At 38.3% G+C, this 20,887-nt stretch overlaps 1 protein-coding gene across 1 annotated transcript; it reads right to left on the bottom strand.

The window, feature by feature from the left end:
* Positions 1-3,689: 3,689 nt before the first annotated feature.
* On the bottom strand, positions 3,690-20,125 carry LOC125845659 (B3 domain-containing transcription factor VRN1-like). Its single transcript, XM_049525208.1, has 6 exons — positions 19,991-20,125; positions 10,703-10,756; positions 10,512-10,604; positions 4,694-5,180; positions 4,074-4,210; positions 3,690-3,953 (listed from the first exon to the last, which is right to left on the bottom strand). The coding sequence occupies exons 1-6, from the start codon at positions 20,123-20,125 to the stop codon at positions 3,690-3,692; spliced, it is 1,170 nt and encodes a 389-aa protein (XP_049381165.1).
* Between the last annotated feature and the right edge of the window lie 762 nt (positions 20,126-20,887).

The raw sequence follows: 20,887 nt of genomic DNA on the forward strand, positions 1-20,887 counted from the left end.
ATGCATTGCAAGAGAAAATAGTCGTACATCGCAAAGGAAAAGGGTCATGCATTGCCAGAGAAGGAGTTATGCATTGCAAGAGAAAGATTTACCCATCACAAGAGAATCAACATCAACTGCATCATTTTTCTTTGCGAAGACGAGATCAACAAAATCATCGACATACTACATCAACTTATTTTATTGCTTTGACATTCAAATGAAGAGTACATTGAAGATTATATTGTAAACATGAGACACAAGCTTTATTTGATTCACGTCAAATCTGATGGAGTTAACGTCAAAACGTGGAAGGATAGAAATTAAGTGTCAACACGGTAAAAGACATTGTCTCCCATTTGAATGACATTTTTATGCTAATGAGTTTTATCTCAGTCTTTGTCGAGAGCATCCGAAAGGATGAATCTCCAAAACAAACCACAGGTGCAGACGACATAAAAAAGGATGCAGCACAACGTGGAACTTTTTCTTAGCAGCGAACTGGGACATAGTCCAAAGAGGAGTGTCAAACTCTTAGGACGTGAGCTGAGGAGCGACTTCCAGCACAATCAAACCACACCCCTATCGGAAGGCATGTGGGTTTTTCTTAGGTTTATCGGTTTCAGTTTCGCATCCAGAAATTTTGGTCCCACAAGAGGCAACTTTCCAATCCAAGTGACAATGCACCAAGAGCTTTGGAAATTATGTCCATGTAAGTTCTTACTTATGGATGTGAAGAGCTCCACATTCATGGCTAAGAGGTTGCAAGCCTCTTTTTTCATAACTAGACTTACTTTGTCGCGTTTTCAGAACCAAAGGTTATCTTGCATAATAGATTTCCTTTTCAATCGATTGAGTCAAACTACAAGTGGCCTGAATTCTCCTATAGCCTAAGATATGTAGGAAACCCATTTTCGGGGATCGGCCATAATTCCTAAAATCCGTACCTAAATCATTTTCCTAGAAATGAAGATGTGGTCGGTCAAAATTGGATTCGTCAATTCATTTGCCTCGAATTTCTTTCAGCAATCTAAGTCAAACGAGGGACATTAAAACAAATTTAAAACACTTGCAAAAGACTTCTTGAAAGGACTATAAGAACTCTCTAGACTTGGCTCTTAACTTTCCTTGAATTTGAATTTATGGATTTAAGGATTGTGATTTGTGATAGGAATGATCTCATGATGTTTAGGAGTGTTTTTAGATAGTTAAACATGAGAAACGATCAAGAAATCACTATCTGGAAACAAGTCCGCAACGCGGAGATGAATTTTAATATTTGATCGCAAAATAAATTTTGAGATAGTGGAGTCCACGTCCTTTCCGCAATGCAAAGGGAAAATTTGCTCATTGGGGAAGCAAGTACGCGACGCGAACTTGCATTCCAATTCATGCTCGACTTTTTCCTTTTTCGTTTTCTAACCCTAATTAACTAAATTCAATTATTTTTCTCAATTCATTTTTAGTTTCAGATACCTAGTACATGAACATAAGAATCTAACTCAAAAAAACTCTATAAATGGATGCAATAACCTCAAGAACTCCTCAGTCTCAACCCAATTCAAGAACGAAAGAAAATTCAAGAACACATATCAAGAACATCAAACTTTCAACCTTTTTAGAACGAATTCACGCTGAAATAAACATATTTGATGCATGGGTGAACAAACCCAACGCTATGTGAACTCACATACCTCGTAGGATTGAATCCACGGCGAAATCCACAACCAAAATCGCAAGAACTTGATGAATCTTGAACGCCTCTTCTCCTTTCTCCTCTTTTCTGTTCTCTCAAAGCCCTAGCGTATTTCTTGATTGCGTAAACTAAACTAACTCATTTTAGACCCCACATAACTTACTAAAAATGAAATAGTTTAATTGGGTAATGAAAAGACCATAATACCCTTCTAAAATCCGGTTTTGACTTTCCTTATCTAAACAACCCAACTTCAAATGGGCATATCTCCCTCATACGAACTCAAAATTGAGAAAACTCAGTGGCGTTGGAAAGATAATTCAAAGATATCTCCTACGGTATATTGTATCACACCTAACTCATCCTGAGCTAGGAGTTATGGTCGGTTGAAGTTGACCCAAAACTCACACTTAACAGAACTTAAACAATTTTCCAGATTTTTCATTCTTTCCAAAAATGACTCTTTCTAATTCTAGCTCTTTCACTTAGCGAGGTGTTACAATCGAAATCTCAGAGACACACATTAACTAAACTAAGGTTCTATTACCCCTCTAACTCATTTTTTTTTGTAATTTTATGCACCTTTTGGCTTATGTGACACACTCTGTGACTCCACGTAGTTGAGGCGCATGAGATAGGTTTGGGTGTCACGTAAGCTAAAAGGTGTATAAAATTACAAAGAATGCATTAGAGAAGGGGGGTAATAGGACCTTAGTTTGGTTATGGTATGTCTCTGGGATTTTGGTCATAGTCTAGGGGGATACTTGTATCTTATCCCAATAATTTAACATTGAAGTTATGTTATTCATGCTTTTAAGGTAATATATATATATATATATATATATATATTAATATAGACATGTATATTTTTAATTTGGTATGAAATTTTAAAAATAAAGAAGACTTTTAATTTTCTGGTATTAAACTAAGGATATGTAGAATGTACATTTGTGATCTTAAACTGTCATATGAAAGTTAGAAGTACAGAATACCCCCCCCCCCCACCCTCCACCCCCTACCCATAAAAAGAATCTATTTTAAACTGAACAAAAATAAAAGTACAACCAAATAAATTTGAAATAGAGGGGTACTTGTTAAATCTAGTTTGGACTATTCAAGTTTTTGTAGTTTGCAATCAAAAATTATTGAACATCTTGTCAGATAGAAGTTGTTGAAAAAGTTTGTTTAAGACAATGAAAATGAGTAGATATGAATTATCTACAGTCTTTTTGTGTGTAGTTGAGTTATTCCATTCTCATTGTTATATATCTTTTTGTTGATATATCTAATTGACCCCAAAAAATATTGTCACTGCATAATTGAACATTTCTCAAAATCTTCCTTGTTTTATGAAGAAGAAGAAGAATAGAAAACTTAGAAAATTCATTATTTAAGAATGTGGAAAACCCCCTCTATTTATAACCAACAAAAGATAGTATAAAAAGGTATTATTATGCCTTATCTGAAAAGTCAGAACTCTTCGGAGAAGTCACAACCGTCATGTGAAAATGTGTCAACTTTTAATATAATATAGTAGAAATACTACCTTAATAGCATGAACTCCCTTATAATTCCCCAAACTTAAAACACCCAATTTAATAATATATTGAAGACATACTAAATTGGGTGTTTTAAGTTGGGGGGATTATAGTAATTTAGCATTCAAATTAGGGAGTTCGTGATTTTAAGATAGTAGTAGTGTATATATATATATATAAGACAACAACAAGTAAGAATTACATTCCATAATGTTTACTAAATAAAATGCTTACCAGATCACTTTGCAGAACAAGTAAGAATTACATTCCATAATGTTTACTGAATAAAATGCTTACTAGATCACTTTGCTGAATACATATACTTGCAGTTATATGAAGACAATTAAAGCAGAAATCTATCTGAATACATATTTTGATTGTTTGTCTGTCTTTTTAAAGCAAACACATATATCATCTGCCTAGCATCTTCCATAGACGAACTATAATGGCCAGAATACAATCCAAAGAAATTGTAGCTAATAATATCGTAAGGAATGGGGTGTTGGGATCTTCTGAACCTGCAAAACATTAGCAACGCGACCCTGAATCAACTTGAAGCGGATAGTCTCACCACTAGCTATCTTGTTATCTTTTCGAAATTCTGTCCATCCTCTTTTTATGATAGCCCTATGCTCAGTGTACTCTATTTCCACTCCCCATTCTATTCCTTCTTCATTAACCAGCCTCATATTCTTCATGTTGACTATGTTTGTCCTTTTGGCGAATCTCATTGGGATAGTCTAATAAACATATTTATCAAACAAACATGATCATTAGATTTTTAGGAAAATAATTTGAACGTAAAGGAATGAAAAATCTAGAAAATGTAAAAATAGAATGTACAAATTATTAAACCTTACCATATAAGTAGTGTGTGTCTTTTTTATAACAATTTCAAAATACGGAGTGTCACCAGTTAAGTTCACCACGCTGTATCGACTGTTATTCTTTGAACCAACTTCTTCACTTCTATGATTAGCTTGTCCGACCTCCTGATCTGCAACAAGCTTGATATAAGTATAACAACTACAATGATATGATTCCTACCGAAATGTTACGGAATATCTAAGAACACAAGTTTTAAAAGTCTTATGGACACATATATTAATGTTATGACATGTTTATAATCACTGGTTTCAATAGTAAGCTTCATTTCATTTTAAAACTATATGTGTCTATTGAAATTTTTATCACATAAATTGAAACATGGGAGTAGCTACTTATTTTTAGGAAAGATTAAGGATATTACTTGTAAGTTATACTCACGTCGATATACAAGTCTCTAACTACACTAAAAACAATCTCTTAAATTATTTTAAATAGTCTAATAAGTTTTTGGTCTTACTGGTACCAATTTCGGGTTTTTGCTCGTGCTCCTCGCAGCCTTCACTTATTTCTTGAAATAGATATCCAACTGCAATGTATTACTACTAAATGCATTCACTTAATATCTAATAAAACAGTTAAGGATATTACTTACCTTGAGACTCTTTTTCTTCAAGTGCGTTAGCATTAGTTTGAAAGTTAACTGGAATATCTTCCTCTTCTTCCTCAATTACATTAGCGTTAGTCTGAAGGTTCACTCGAATAGCATCCTGTTCTTCCCCTTCTTGTCTTTTTCTTCTTCTCTTCTCTACTAAGGGGCCATGGCTCAGATTTTCAGCAGAATGATCCAAAAAATCCATAGAATCATCTGATTCAATATCTTCTATTGGATATTCAATTTCTGTTGTACTTATATCAAATATAGTGACATCAAAATGATCACGAGCATTGTATCCAAATATCAAAAATTGCCTGATGCTTATTGCGTAGTAGTCACTGAATTCCTTCCATCCTTTTACCAGCCAAATTTGTCCTTGAGAATGTTCCACTTCGACCTTCCATGCTTTTCCATAAGAAGCCTGAAGAAACACATGATTTAACATGTCCTTGCAGTGTCTCTCTGCAAATACTACTGGAATCCTCTGTATGCAAAATACATTGGAATCATACAACATGGAACGAAGACAGAAGTAGACCTACATAATTAGTTTCATACATCTTGGAATAGACCTACAAATTTGGTAGTACACTCGTGTGCATACAATATATTTATTCAACCTATGTTAAATTGTCCCACATTAACTAAGAGAATGGGTTGTAGGTCTTGTGGATTTATTACCTCATCAGCTACCTTCTTCTATTGAATAAGGCTAATTATTCAATTTTTACATGGCATCAAAGTAAGGCAAATCCTTATATATATATATATATTCAACTTATGAGTACCTCGACCAATAAATTCTACAGGTAAATGCTCCCTCCTATCAACACATTCTTATATTTGGTTTATCAAATGTTGAAACCATGTTATATGTTCATGCTCCCAGCCTCCAAATGTCTACAATTGGGCGTGAAAGAAATCTTTTTTGGTTGAGTGAATGCAATTTTGTCTTCAGACATGATTTTGAGAAATTCTCATTTAATACCCATATATAATTACTTAAAAGTATATAGTAATTGTTGGATCTAAATAATCAACAGTTAACAAGGAGCAACAGTTGCACTAAAATAGAATTGGGAATCCGCGAGTGAATCAAAGATTGAAAAAATGAATTAAAGACGGAAGATGTAGGAAGTACTTACAAGACGACATAATTCATCCAAGGAACAAATGATTTGGAAGAACTTTGGATGAGACATCGGTTGAAATCAACTTTAAAAGTTCAAACCCTTGAAACTCAAATTCAAGAGAAACTTTCTATTCCTTTAAAATCAAAAACAAGAAACTTATGCCAAGATTATGGAATAATAATAATGGGGTAATGAAGGATTAGGGTCAAAATCACTTACCTAAATGCTTAATCTAAAAAAACCTCGGTGAGATCTCCCACACCGAGCTCTTAGGGTTCAAAAATGGAAAAATGGGAAAGAAACCCTAATTTTGGGAAAAATTAATTATGCCCAGGCATTTATCTTCACGGTCGCAAAGAGGAAGTTAAAGCGCCCAACTTATAATTGGGTCAACCATGACTTTTGACCCTCATGATTGTCATAAGGGCCACGTGGTCGCAATATACATGGTCTAATACTTAGCAATTGTGATTCCAACCATGCGATTATGAAGCACATGAAACAATGCCTATGTGATCTCGAAGGAAACAACACCATCACAAGGAAGAGAACATCAGGCACGAGAAACATACACAACAACACAAGGCACAAAAGATTCACCAGATGCAACCTCTGGATTTGTTCGGAATTCCAAGTACACAAATCAGATATGGTAACCAACTAAATTCGACGTCCCACACTCAATAGAACCATTGAAATATGGATTTGAGTTCTCATTGACCCATCACCCATCAAAGCCACAACTTACCAATTTGAAAGAACTTATTTATAATATAAATTTAGATGTGTATAAGGTGATGTGACACCTCTCTATGTTCTTGTGACACCCCGGATTCAAAAAGAAGGAAAAATTATAGGTTTCATGTAACACCTCAAACTCGAGAAAATAGAAAATGCAGCTTTCCAGAATCTGATGTCAGAACCAATGGAAACCACCCATGGACCGTAGGTAGAAACACGGACCATATGTGGGGTCCTGTGGTTCAATCCCAGACTTAAGGGAATTTCAGAATCTAAAGATGACACCTACAATTGTGAATCACAGACCGTTGATTGACTCACGGACCATAGGATGGTTCTGTCGTTGGGGTCCAGAGTATTATGGTCTCTGATCTCACCCACGGCTGACCAGTACGGTCTGTGGTTGGACCTACGAATCGTAGGTGAGGGTCAACAACCAATTAGAGAAAAACTATTGTTGGGTTAACTTCAAACAGTCATATTTTTTAGCACAAAATGAATTTGGTGGCCAATGACCTATCAAATTAAAGATAATTGAATCCTTTTTCCAATGAGAATGAGTTTGCTAAAATCCCATCTTGGAGTAAAAAATTATGCTCATTTTAGTAAAGCCATGTCAGGCAGACCACGAACCACGAACCACGACCACAGATGATGGTTGGTAGACCAAATGACGGTCCGTAGGTCCCTCTGTGGATGGCCTTCGCCAGCTTTTAAGTTAGGGTCATTTAGGTCTTTTTCTTATGCATTGGGGCCCTTAAACTATGTCGTTTAATGCCTAAACTACGTCATTTTACTTAGTCTAAGCCTAATAACTTAGTCAGACTTACCCAGAACCCTCATTCTCCAAAAATCATCCAAACTTGGAGCAAAAAGAAGAGGAAAAAGTCGACCAAACCTCCCAAGAACAAGCAGTAGTGTTCTTCAAGGTTCAGCCCTGAAATCCAAAGGATTTCTCTGTAGATTTCGTCACCAGGTATGTGGGATTTCACTAGTGGGTTCTTTTCATCCACTAGGTCCCTAGAATTCAGTCAGTTCCTTGATTCTCCATATCTTGTCTAGACCTAGGGTTTCTAAAACCTTGGATAATTACCGTGATTTAGTTTTATTGTATCCTAAATTGAAATAGTTTGTTTCTTGGAAAGTTGCTTAATTCCTTGTATGCAACTCAGAACCCTAGTTTGTATAAATTCTCTTAGTTTATGAATTATACTTGCTAGATCAGTTAAACAAATAATAATGCTCCAGATTTCGAATGTTACATTATCAGTACATAAATGTTACATTCTCAGATTGCATGTCAGTATTTTGAGCTATTAAGTAATTGAGCATTTCAGTTACATTTGTGTCATATATATATTTAGTTGGGAGTAGCCTTAGCACCGAGTTGGAGTAGGGTTCAACGTACCCTTATAGTCCCAAAACTACTTGCCCCCGTAGGAGTATAAGTCCCCTCTATTGGGCATCAAATTTAGTGATCACGCCAGTCATGCCTTTATACCCCTGGCAAGGTATATTGGGTCCTTTCGATGGGGTGTATACTTCAGACTCACATTTAGCTCAGGTGGTTTTATGTAGGTTAATAGTAGCTCCCACATAAAACTCTTAGTGCATTTGACCAGGTTTTCAGTATATACTTAACATTCAGTTCAACATTTTATTTTCATGATTAGTACTTGGTCATTGCATTCAACTTAGCTTTTCAGTTATGTTTCAGTATTTACATTCTTGCTCACTTTATGTCATTGCTCAGCTATGCTTTGTTCAGCTTATATATATTTGTTCAGTTTAGCATCTATATCCTGCATGCTTAGTACATTCCAAGTACTGACGCATACTCTATGCTACATCCTTTCATGATGTAGGTTCAGATACTCAACATCAAGATCGCGCTTAGATTAATTCTCGGTCCGCAATTCAGCAGCTTCAGTGGTGAGTGCTCATACTTTGAGGACAATAGATGTCATGCCCCAAGGCTACCCCCAGGACGTAAACACGAGACCTAGGATCACGAGTGACACCAAGCTAACCTTGATGGCATATCATAAGCATACTTAAGAAATTACTGAAAAATAGACATATTGTGCGGAAGTTTAAAACATGACATAAGGGAAAATGATGGGGAATACCCATTCTAAGTTTGAATAAATAAAACTGAGTTTAATAACAACTGAATGATCAAACTCAACAAATATTGAATCTAACTATGTCTAAATAAAAGCCTCTAATTGACTAGAGATGCTGAACCATCTTTATTTTTCACGAACAACACTGGTGCACCCCATGGTGAAATACTGGGTCTGATGAAACCCTTATCTAGAAGGTCTTTCAATTCCATAAGCTTAGCTGGAGCCATTCTATAAGGAGGAATAGAAATAGGTTGGGTATCTGTAAGGAGATCAATTCTGAAGTCGACTTCCCTTTCGGGAGGAACTCTGGGAAGATCTTTTGGAAACACCTCTGGGAACTCATTTACTACTGGAACTGACTTAAGAGTTGGGGTTCCGGAGCTTGAATCCTTAACCCAAACTAGATGAGAGAGATAACCCTTAGAGATCATCTTTCTGGTTTTAAGGTCGGAAATGAATCGACCCATAGGCACTGAGCTATTACCCTTTCATTCTAGGATTGGCTCGTCTTGAAACTAAAAACGAACGACCCTAGTTCTACAATCAATTGAGGCATAACAGGAATGTAACTAATCCATGCCTTGAATGATATCGAAGTCTACCATTTCTAACTCTACAAGATATGCTGAGGTGACTTTCTAAGAGACTGTGACAGGGCGATTTTTGTATGCTTGTCTGGCTATAATTGGGTCACTGACTAGAGAAGAGATTGAGAAGGGTGAGAGAGTTTCTGGACTGACACCGAAGTTCACTGCTATAAATGGAGTTACAAAGGAAAGAGTAGACCCTGGATCTAACAAAGCATAAACATCTAAAGGAAAGACTCACAACATACCAATAACCACATCAGGAGAATCTTCCTGATTATGGCGAGCCTGGAGAGCATACAACCTATTATGGCGCTGACCGCCACCTATACCAGATGAGTTACCCTGCTGAGTTGGGCGACTTGCTGGTGCTGCTGAAGTTGTAGACTGAGCCCTACCATTGTTACCTCCTTGACCCTATTTAGAAGAAGGGCAATCCCTCAATCTGTGATCAGTCTGACCACACCCAAAACATCCATCTTTTCTCGCAAGACACTCGCCTAGATGGTTCTTACCACACTTTGGACAAGTTGGGTAGGTTGTGGTAACTAAAGCATTCCCCTAAAACTTAGAGTCTGATGCCCTACCTTTATGATCTTGTCAAAACCTGGAGGATGGAACACTAGCTGATGAAGGTGCTGGGGCTGAAGACCTTTGCTGAAACTGCGAGCAATTTCCACCACCCAATTTCTATCTAGAATACTCATAGTTTCATGTCCTGGCCTTTTTGTTATCCTTAGCTTGCTCCCTAAGCTTATCTTCCTCAACCTGCTGGGCATGGGTCATGAGCCTAGAGATGTTTATATACTCCAGCAACATAGCATTTTGGCACTCTATTCTAACCAAGTCGGATACCCCAAATAGAAATTTACTTATCTGCGCCCTGGGATCGACAACCATATGTTGAGCATACTTAGAGAGTTGGGTGAACTTAAGTCCATACTCTTGGACTGACGTAGATCCTTGTCTCAAATTCATGAATTCCTGAGCCTTAGCCCCCCCTCAACTCTCTTGGGAAGAACTTGTCCTAAAAAGCTTTGGTAAAACTTTCCCAAGTCACATGAGTTGCATTCTCACCCCTGTTTTCCTTCCATTGAGCGAACCAAATGTGAGCTACATCCTTGAGCTGGTAGGACGCCAACTCTACCCTATCATTTTCAGTTACTTGCATCACTCCAAAGATCTTCTTGACCTCATCAATAAAATTCTGGGGATCCTCACAAACTTGCGACCCTAGAAACTCAGGTGGGTTCATCCTAACGAAATCACGGACCTTAGCAGCCACTGATCCACCACTATCATTTGTGGGAACTGGAACCTATTGATTGTTCTGGTTAGTTACACTCTAGGCCAATAATTGAATGGCGTTTCGAAACTCTGCATTCAAACTTCCTATTCTGGGACTGGAGGAATTACATCAGCATTGTGTGCATTAGCATTCATTGGGTAGGCTTTACGAGGAGGCATGATCTGAAAACATATAACTTTGAGTTAGAAAGGAAGATCATACCTACACACGATAAGAATATCAAGAAATTGAAGTTTTTCTTAAAACACTTTGTAGCCTCCCCCTCATAGGTGTGGCGCGCTTCACACTCATGAAAGGGACTCTACTTAGTGTGGCTTTTTAGACATCCTAGGACTCTTGAACCTAGTGATCTGATACCAATTTTGTCACCCCCGAGGCAAACCCCAGGACGTAAACACGGGACCTAGAATCACGAGTGACCCCAAGCTAAACCTGCTAGCATATCATAAACATACTTAAGGAATTACTGAAAAATAGACATATTGTATGGAAGCTTAAAATATGACATAAGGGAAAATGATGGGGAATACCGATTCTAAGTCTAAATAAATAAAATTGAGTTTAATAACAACTAAAAGATCAAAATCAACAAATACTGAATCTAACTATGTCTGAATAAAAGACTCTAACTTATTAGAGATGCTGGGACATGCCCCCAGCTAACCTCTAGCAAAACCTGAAACTGAAAGACTAAAAATAGAAAGATAACATGTCAATCATCCTCGAATAATGAGGACTCACCACTGATGCTGCTGAACTGGAGATCNTGAAAGATCAAAATCAACAAATACCGAATCTAACTATGTCTGAATAAAAGACTCTAACTTATTAGAGTTGCTGGGACATGCCCCCAGCTAACCTCTAGCAAAACCTGAAACTGAAAGACTAAAAATAGAAAGTAACATGTCAATCATCCTCGAATAATGAGGACTCACCACTGATGCTGCTGAACTGGAGATCGGGAGTCGATCTATGCGTGATCTGAATGCTGGGGACCTGAACCTACATCACGAGATGATGTAGCGCAGAGTATGCGTCAGTACTTGAAAGGTACTAAGCATACATGATAGAATAAAGCTAAACAATAATATACATAATTGAACAAAGCAATGATATAATCTGAACATGAAGGATATACTGAAATATACTGAATACTGAGCTAACTGAATGTAATGACCAAGTATAAATATGATGAGACTGAATACTGAACTATAATGGATAACCTGGTCAATACACTAGAGTCTGATTGTGGGAGCTACTATTAACCGACATAAAACCACGAGAGCTATCCGTGGAGTCCAATGTATCACCCTATCGAGAGGACCTAACATACCTTGCCAGGGTATAAAGGCATGACTGGCGTGATCACTAAATATGTTGCCCATAAATGGGACTTATCCTACGGGGGCACATAGTTCTTAGACTATTAGGGTGACTTACTCTTAGTCCACTCGGTATTAAGCCTACTCCCAACTGATTATGTAACACATTATAACTAAATTTCTGTAGTACTGCAATAACTCAAAATACTGACATGCTAACTAAAAATGCAACATTAATATACTGATAATGAAACATTTTTAACTGGAGCATGTATATCTGAATAAACTGACCTAGCAAGTGTAATTCATGAACTAAACGAATCTACACAACTAGGGTTCTGAGTTTCATGCAAGAACTAAGCAATAATTCCTCAAAAATGTGATAATTAGATTTGTATTAGTCTAATAGCTGAATCACAACATAAATATGAAATTCTAGAAACCCTAGGTCTAAACATGATAAAGGGAGTCAAGAATCTGACTGAATTATAGGGACCTAATGGGTGAAAGAAACCCATTACTAAAATTCTACATACCTGGTGACGAAATTCACGAAGAAATCTTTCTATTTTGGGGCTGGAATTGGAGGAAACCTTGTTGCGTTCTTGGAGAAGGCTTGGTCGACTCTTTGTCTTTCTTCTCGTTCAACTTGGTGAATTTTTGGAGAATGAGTTAACTAGAGTAAGTTCTAGTTAAGCTACTAGCTAAAACTGACTAAAACGACGTAGCTTAGGGGTTAAACGATGTAGTTTGGGGTTCTAACGCATAGGGAAAAAACCAAATAACTCTGACTTCAAAGCTATCGAGGCCAACTAACAGACTGACTGACGGACCGTCGACTGACCTACGGTCCATCCTGTCAACCATCGTTGGCTTTCAGAGAATGGAAATTTAGGCGCTGAACCATGGACATGGACCACAGACTGTGGTCTGATCTACTATCCGTAGGTCCGGCTATGGATCGGCCCTTAGACAAATTTTCTAGGCTTTCTAGGGAAGCGCTGTAGGTGGCCAACCACGGATCCCACCTACGGTTCGTGGGTCAGCCTATGGTCCATAGGTGGCACTTGCAACTTTTACAATTCTGCATTTCTGGTTTGTCTAGCATACAAGGTGTTACAATAGAATGCTTTTCATTTTAGTCTTTTTATTCAGTTTTCAGTTTTGTTAGAGTTAGTTGGGGGCATGTCCCAGCAACTCAACTCAGGTAGAGGCTTTTCAGACATAGTAGTAGAATTATCTTGAATTATTAAGTTTAATCTTTCAGTTGTTTTTAAACTCTTAGTATGTTTTATACATTCAAACTAGTTGGGTATTCCCACTTTCAGTTATCCATTGTTTTAGCTTCCGCACAGTATATGTCTTATTCAGTAATTCTCAGTATGCTTGATATATGCCAGACACAGGGTTAGCTTGGGGTCACTCGTGATCCGAGGTCTCATGTTACGTCAAGGGGGTAGCCTCGGGGCGTGACATTTCATAGATCTGGTGTTAGTACTGACGGAACCACTAATGGTCCGTAGGTGGAAAATTCAGATGAGTTAAAAATGTCAAGTACCAGTACTCTTTTACGGTACACTAGAACAACCCTTCGTTCAATATATGAGTCGTAGGTAGGTCTCACAGGTGAGTCCTAGACTTCGTAAAAGTTTGAGGGCCAAAAGTGGGACTTATGGTAGCCATGTACGAACCGTGGGTTGACAAATGGACCATACATGGGTCCTATCATTCGAGGGTCTAGAATCAGGNATGTTACGTCAAGAGGGTAGCCTCGGGGCGTGACATTTTATAGATCTGGTGTGAGTACTGACGGAACCACTGATGGTCCGTAGGTGGAAAATTCAGATGAGTTAAAAATGTCAAGTACGAGTACTCTTTTACGGTACACTAAAACGACCCTTCGTTCAATATATGAGTCGTAGGTAGGTCTCACAGGTGAGTCCTAGACTTCGTAAAAGTTTGAGGGCCAAAAGTGGGACTTATGGTAGCCATGTACGAACCGTGGGTTGACAAATGGACCATACATGGGTCCTATCATTCGAGGGTCTAGAATCAGGTTTCTAAACCCCACTGACGCTAGATCGGGACAGTCCATAGTTAGACCTAAGGACGGTGGGTCCAACCGTCAATGAGATTCGACAGTTATTGTCACACCACGAGCTACACCCGAGACGCGGACACGAGACCTAGGACCACAAGTGATCCCAAGCTAACCCTGCTGGCATGATCATGAGCATACTAAATATAATCTGAATAATAGAAACTGTGCGGAAGCTAAATCATAAATAAGATGAAAAGATGGGGACTACCCATATACTATAACTGAAATATATGATAACTGATGAGTTTAATACAAAGAAGATATTAACTCAATACTAAGCTGAATCTAACTATGTCTGAAATAAGCCTCTAAACTGACTAGAAATGTTGGGACATGCCTCAACTAGATCTAACCAAACTGAAACTAAAGACTAAAAACGATAAAGATAAACATGTCACTAGTCCTCGAAGAATGAGGACTCACCACTGATGTTGTTGAACTGATGATCGAGAACCGATCTAAACGCGATCTGGATGCTGAGAACCTGAACCTACATCACGAGAAGATGTAGCGCACGTATGCGTTAGTACTTGAAAGGTACTGAGCATGCAGGATAGAGTAAAGCTGAAATAACATATAATTGAACAATGCAATAAAGCCATGAAATAATCTGGACATGATATAGATACAGAAAATAATGAATACTGAGCTAACTGATGCAATGACCAATTTATAACATGCTGAGAATAAATACTGAATATACTGATAAATGGTCAGTGCAATAGAATCTGACTGAACTGTGGAAGCTACTAATAACCGATATAAAACCACATGAGCTAAATGTGGAGTCCGATGTATACGCCCAATCGAGAGGACCCAATATACCCTGCCAGAGGTATAGAGGCATGCTGGCGTGATCACTAAACTGATGTTGCCCACAAAGGGGACTTACACCTACGTGGCTCGTAGTTTTGGGACTATATGGGTACGCTAAAACCCTAGTCCAACTCGGTATTATGCTACTCCCAATGAATTAAGTGGTTAACTAGATATGAATTAATTTCTGTAAATACTGGATAGCTCGAAACTGAACATGGAAACTGGGAATGCAACAATTAATCTGATAATGATGCATTCATAAATTGAGGCATGTAAAACTGAATACTGAAATATCTGACCTAGCATGTGTAATTCAAGAACTAAAGAAATACATAGCTAGGGTTCTGAAATTCATGCGATAAACTGAGCAATAACATGATAATCTGATTTGGAACATTACAATAACTAATTCATGATGATCTGCTGTAATTCTAGAAACCCTAGGTCTGTTCATAATCATGAAATCTAGAAACTGACTGAATTCTAGGGACCTAATGGGCGAAAGGAACCCACTAGTGAAATCCCACATACCTGGTGATGAATTCCACGGAGAAATCTTTCGATTTCGGGGCTGGAACTGAAGAAACCTCGCTGCGTTCTTGAACTAGGGTTCTTGACCTTTTTCTCCTCTCTTGCTTCTAATTTTCTAAGTTTGATTAATGATTTTGACTAAGGTAAGTTCTAGTTATGTTTCTAGGCTTAAACTGATTAAAACCTCATGATTTTGGGTTTAAACGACGTATATTAGGGGTTAAACAAAATAGGAAAAGACCAAAAGACCCCTGAATTACCTGCTGTCGGAGTGATCTACGGAATGGACTGACGGTCCGTCAATCAATCGACGGTCCGTCGATTGGGTCCGTAGGTCGAGTTTGCCCGACAGGGCTTCACTAAAACGGGCATAACGTTTTACTCGGATGTCAAAATTTAGCAAACTCAGTGGCATTGGAAAGATAATTCAATTTGCTATCTAACCATAGGTTATGGGACACATAATTCATTTTGTGCTAAGAGTTATGACCATATGAAGTTGACCCATCAATATTTTTCGGCTAACTGGCTGCTGACCCTCATCTTCGGTCAGACCTACGGACCGTGGATCGAATAACGGTCCGTGCTGGTCGACCGTAGTTTGTGTCAGAGGCTGGGTAAGGGAAGTCTCGATCCACGGACACACACCACAGACCGTGGTCTGATCTACGGACCGTGGGTCTGTCCGTGAGTCGGGACTTAGCCAATTTTTCTGATCTAGTTTGGGGAAGGGTTGCAGTGGTGAACCGCGGACCACCAGCACGGGCCGTGGTCTGACCTACGGTCTGTGGATGGTGACCGTAAGTTGCACCTGCAAGTTCTCGAAATCTGCATTTTTGTCTGTTTCGAATACGGGGTGTTACATTTATTTTAAAGGGGATTTTTGTTCTCTTTCTAATTGTTTTAACCCAATACTATATCGTTTTACCCTCTACCCTAGGCCCTATATAAAAGTTTTTACCCTTAAATCACTCAATTCAATTCACTCAAATTTCCAAAAGTCGATCAAGTTCATCCTCTCAAATATTTCTCTCTGTAAGGAAGAAGAAGAAGTCTAGGGTTTCAAGATCTAGTCTCCAATTCACCATTTGCTTGAGGCCTTTGAACTCCAAGGTATGATAGTATTCACCTATGGAGATCTTTCCTCCATATGGTTCCTAAAATCCCCAATTTTGTAAAGTTAGATTCCCCAATCAAATTAGGGTTTTTATTCAATTGTCATGGTTTCCCTTCAATGTTGATCTAATTGAATATTTTGTGTTTTCTTATGCATGAATTGAAGTAATTGCCTATTTTTGAGTTGAATTACCAAAAACCTATGCATTATCAATGTTTTCTATACTATGATGATCAAATGTGGGTTTTGAACTATGAGAGATGAGTTTATGAAGATACACATATTCTTTATTAGATTGATGAAAATGATTTAAGTTGCTTTGAGAGTAAAACATCAATGTTGTTGTTCTGAAAGGATTCCTCACATACTACTCAATACATGAATGTGAAGGGGTTTTCTCGCACAAGGATTCTTAGGGTTGAAAGGTTTTCTCAACTAAAGTTTGAATCAAGATTTAGGAGCTATTCTAATGAAATCTAGCTTGGATTGTTATATGTACCTTCCATGGATGATAAGACAAACGGCTATTACCCATGTCTCTTAATCTTAGCATCGAGTGGACAAGAGATGATTACCCATGTCACATAAACAATATGCCACCATAGGTTGTCTTAGATAAATATTAGCTAGTGGATCCACTTAAGCTAGAAGTTTATGGTTCTTACCATGGAAAGTAAGGACATCTCTTTTCAGTATGAGATAGACACCGAATTCCATGTTATAGCTCACATGGCCTATATGTCGCTTAATGACTACTTCCCATAATAATGAACTAAGGTTTCTTCTAGAATTGTGTTAAATGTGTTTTAAAGATAATTGGCTTGCATTGACCATGATTTCGACTTATGTCCCCTAACATGTCATTTTATGATTTAGCTTGGTCATTGCATGTCATTTTAAGTCCTTTAAGCATGATTTCATAACTCTTATGCATTGCTATCGTACTTGGTACATTTTTTGTACTAACACATACTCTTGCCTACATTGTTTCACTAATGTAGGGTCTGACGCTCCTATTCTGCATTGTCATGGCTAGTGTTCACATTAGTAGCTTTTGAAGATTGGTGAGTCCTCATGTTCTGAGGACCGAACTCTTTATTGCTTCTTGTCTTTTATTTTTCCATATTATATGTGATGTATGGTTATTTACCGATCACTCTTAGTGTACTAGATGGCTTTGAGACTATGTTAGACTTCTATTTCATTTGGTCAAACATTTATGATATAAACTATCTTCTGAACACTCTTAAATTCTATGATCTTGTATGGTGTATGCTAAGTGACTTGTGTAGGGCCTCTCAGGGTATTATCTGCTATGTCACGTCTATGTTATACTTTGGATCGTGACAAGCTTGGTATTTAGAGCACACGGTTTAGAATGGTCCTTGGAAGTGTCTAAACCACGCCCAAGGAATTTATTTGTACTAACACATATTTGCTATCATAACTGGTGCTCATACCTACATCATGACACAGATGCAAAGTGTGGCATGAGTACCAAAATAACAGGTAACATGTACTCAGTGGGCATCATATGGGCGACTGAGCAGGGAAGGTAAATATAATAAGAAATGATAAAATCTAGACAAAAACAGATGTCAAAGTGGGATAAAAGAAAATCACACGAGCATACCAGAATATAAAGAACTAAGTACAACTAAACTAAATCTAACTGGACCGCCATAAGCCTAGAAGGAACACTTATTCGCAAGTTTAAATAAAACTCAAACGGATCCCCATAAGCTCGACAGGTACATAAAACAAATAAAACTATTAAGAATGAAGTACGGTGAGTTCAGATCCAAGAAGCGTAAAACGGGCCTCTAACCACAAGTAACCAATAAAAGGGATGCTCAACTAAATAGTTTAGAGCTCTGACCCCTTACCGTTGATGAAACTCCCAGGGGTTAGTAAGGGCCATCCAGCTAAAGAGTAAACTCCAAAGGGCGTCAGTCTGCCCAGCTAAAGAGTAAACTCTCAGAGGCGTGTCGACTATAAAGAGGATAAGACTAGACCTTTAATTTGCGAATAAAGGGCGACCCAGCCAAAGAGTAAACTCCAGGGGACGTTAGAACATCGAAGGAACTCATATCAACCTCAATACCACTGTGGAATGACTTTCACTCCCAAGTAATTAGTGCAACACTCCAAGATCGAACCAACTCGAGTCTCATATCTCCAAACAAAGCCCGAAACTTCAAATATCACACTTGGGGTCGTAGAAAATGGGAGAATGGATAGAAGATCATCAAAGCTAGGTCAACGCATAAACTAAGGCTCGCTTTATCAGACATAAGTCTTCTACACCAGTCTACAAGGAGTTGAGCCATTTGTCACCATCCAAAGTATACCCTAGGTGTAGCATGGCGTATAGAACCTCGAAAGGCCCTACACAATCCATTTAGTGCTCAGTCTACGGTTAATCAGGACAATCTGTTAAATGGTTGATGAGTTAAAGATAGTTCTCGTAGGTAGGTCCCAGACTTGCTAAAATTTTAAGGTTCAATTTGAGTTCTACAGTTGGGGTCTANTTCTTGATTGTGACTTTGTTCAACTGCCTATAGTCAATACACATTCTGATAGAACTATCTTTCTTCTTCACGAACAACATTGGTGCACCCCATGGCGAAATACTGGGTCTGATGAAGCCCTTATCTAGAAGGTCTTTCAAATGCTCATTCAATTCCTTAAGCTCAGCTGGAGCCATTCTGTGAGGGATATAGATAAGCTGGGTATCTGGAAGGAGATCTATTCCAAAGTTGATTTCCCTTTCGGGAGGAACTCCGAGAAGATCTTCTGGGAACACTTCTGGAAATTCACTGACTACATGAACTGACTCAAGAGTTGGGGATTCGGAACTAGAATCCTTAACCCGAACTAGATGATAGAGATAACCCTTAGAGATCATCTTTCTGGCCTTAAGGTAAGAAATGAATCGACCCATAGGCGTTAAGCTACTACCCTTCCATTCTAAGATTGGTTCATCTGGAAACTGAAAACGAACAATCCTAGTTCTACAATCAACTGAGGCATAACATGAATGTAACTAATCCATGCTTAGAATGGCATCGAAGTCTACCATTTTTAACTCTACAAGATCTGCTGAGGTGACTTTCTGAGAGACTGTGACAGGGCAATTTCTGTATACCCGTCTAGCTATAACTGGGTCACCGACTGGAGTAAAGACTGAGAAAGGTTCTGAAATGGTTTCTGGGCTAACATTGAATTGGACTGCTATGTAAGAACTTACAAAAGACAAAGTAACCATGTTGTCTTTCCACTGAGTGAACCATACGTGAGCCACATCCTTAAGCTGGTAGGATGCCAACTCAACCCTACCATTATCAGTTACTTGCATCACTCCAAAGATTTTCTAAACCTCATCAATGAAGTTTTGTGGGTCTTCACCAACTTGTGACCCTAAAACTCAGGCGGATTCATCCTTAACAAAATCTAAAACTCTAGCTGCCACTGATCCACCATTTCTAGTAGTAGGAACTGGAACCTGCTGATTGTTGTTATTGGTCATACACTGAGCCAATAGTTGGATCACATTCTGAAACTCTTCATTCTTAACCTCATGGTCTGGGACTAAAGGAATTGCGTTAGCATTCCTGGCGTTAGCTTTACGGGGAGGCATGATCTTAAGCGCATAACGATGGATTAGAAAGGAGATCATATCAACGCACGATAAAATATCAAGAAAGTGAAGTTTTCCTAAAACACTTCATAGCCTCCCTCTCATTAGATGTGGTGCACTTCACACCCATGAAAAGGACTCTACTTAGTGTGGCTTTTCAAACATCCTAGGACACATAAACCTAATGCTTTCATACCAAGTTTGTCACGCCCTGAGCTACCCCCGAGATGCGGACACGGGACCTAGGACCACAAGTGATCCCAAGCTAACCCTGCTGGCATGATCATGAGCATACTAAATATAATCTGAATAATAGAAACTGTGCGGAAGCTAAATCATAAATAAGATGAAAAGATGGGGACTACCCATATACTATAACTGAAATATATGATAACTGATGAGTTTAATACAAAGAAGATATTAACTCAATACTAAGCTGAATCTAACTATGTCTGAAATAAGCCTCTAAACTGACTAGAAATGTTGGGACATGCCCCAACTAGATCTAGCAAAACTGAAACTAAAGACTAAAAATACTGAAAAGAAACTCATGACTATTGTCCTCGGAGAATGAGGACTCACCACTGATTCTGCTGAACTGGAGATCGGGAACCGATCTAAGCGTGATCTGGATGCTGAGAACCTGAACCTACATCACGAGAAGATGTAGCGCACGTATGCGTCAGTACTTGAAAGGTACTGAGCATGCAGGATAGAGTAAAGCTGAAATAACATATAACTGAACAAAGCAATAAAGCAATG

This window comes from Solanum stenotomum, chromosome 11 (assembly GCF_019186545.1).
Source record: "Solanum stenotomum isolate F172 chromosome 11, ASM1918654v1, whole genome shotgun sequence".
Taxonomy (NCBI): Eukaryota; Viridiplantae; Streptophyta; class Magnoliopsida; order Solanales; family Solanaceae; genus Solanum; species Solanum stenotomum.

What these genes read in the sequence shown, in the direction of transcription:
- LOC125845659 (XM_049525208.1), bottom strand. Translation starts at nt 20,125, where the DNA reads ATGCCTCCCCGTAAAGCTAACGCCAGGAATGCTAACGCAATTCCTTTA. An exon ending in CTAATGCACACAATGCTGAT is followed by an intron (nt 10,605 to 10,702) that starts GTAATTCCTCCA and finishes AACAATCAATAG; the next exon opens with GTTCCAGTTCCCACAAATGA. An exon ending in CTGAGTTTCTAGGGTCGCAA is followed by an intron (nt 5,181 to 10,511) that starts GTTTGTGAGGAT and finishes TTTTGCATACAG; the next exon opens with AGGATTCCAGTAGTATTTGC.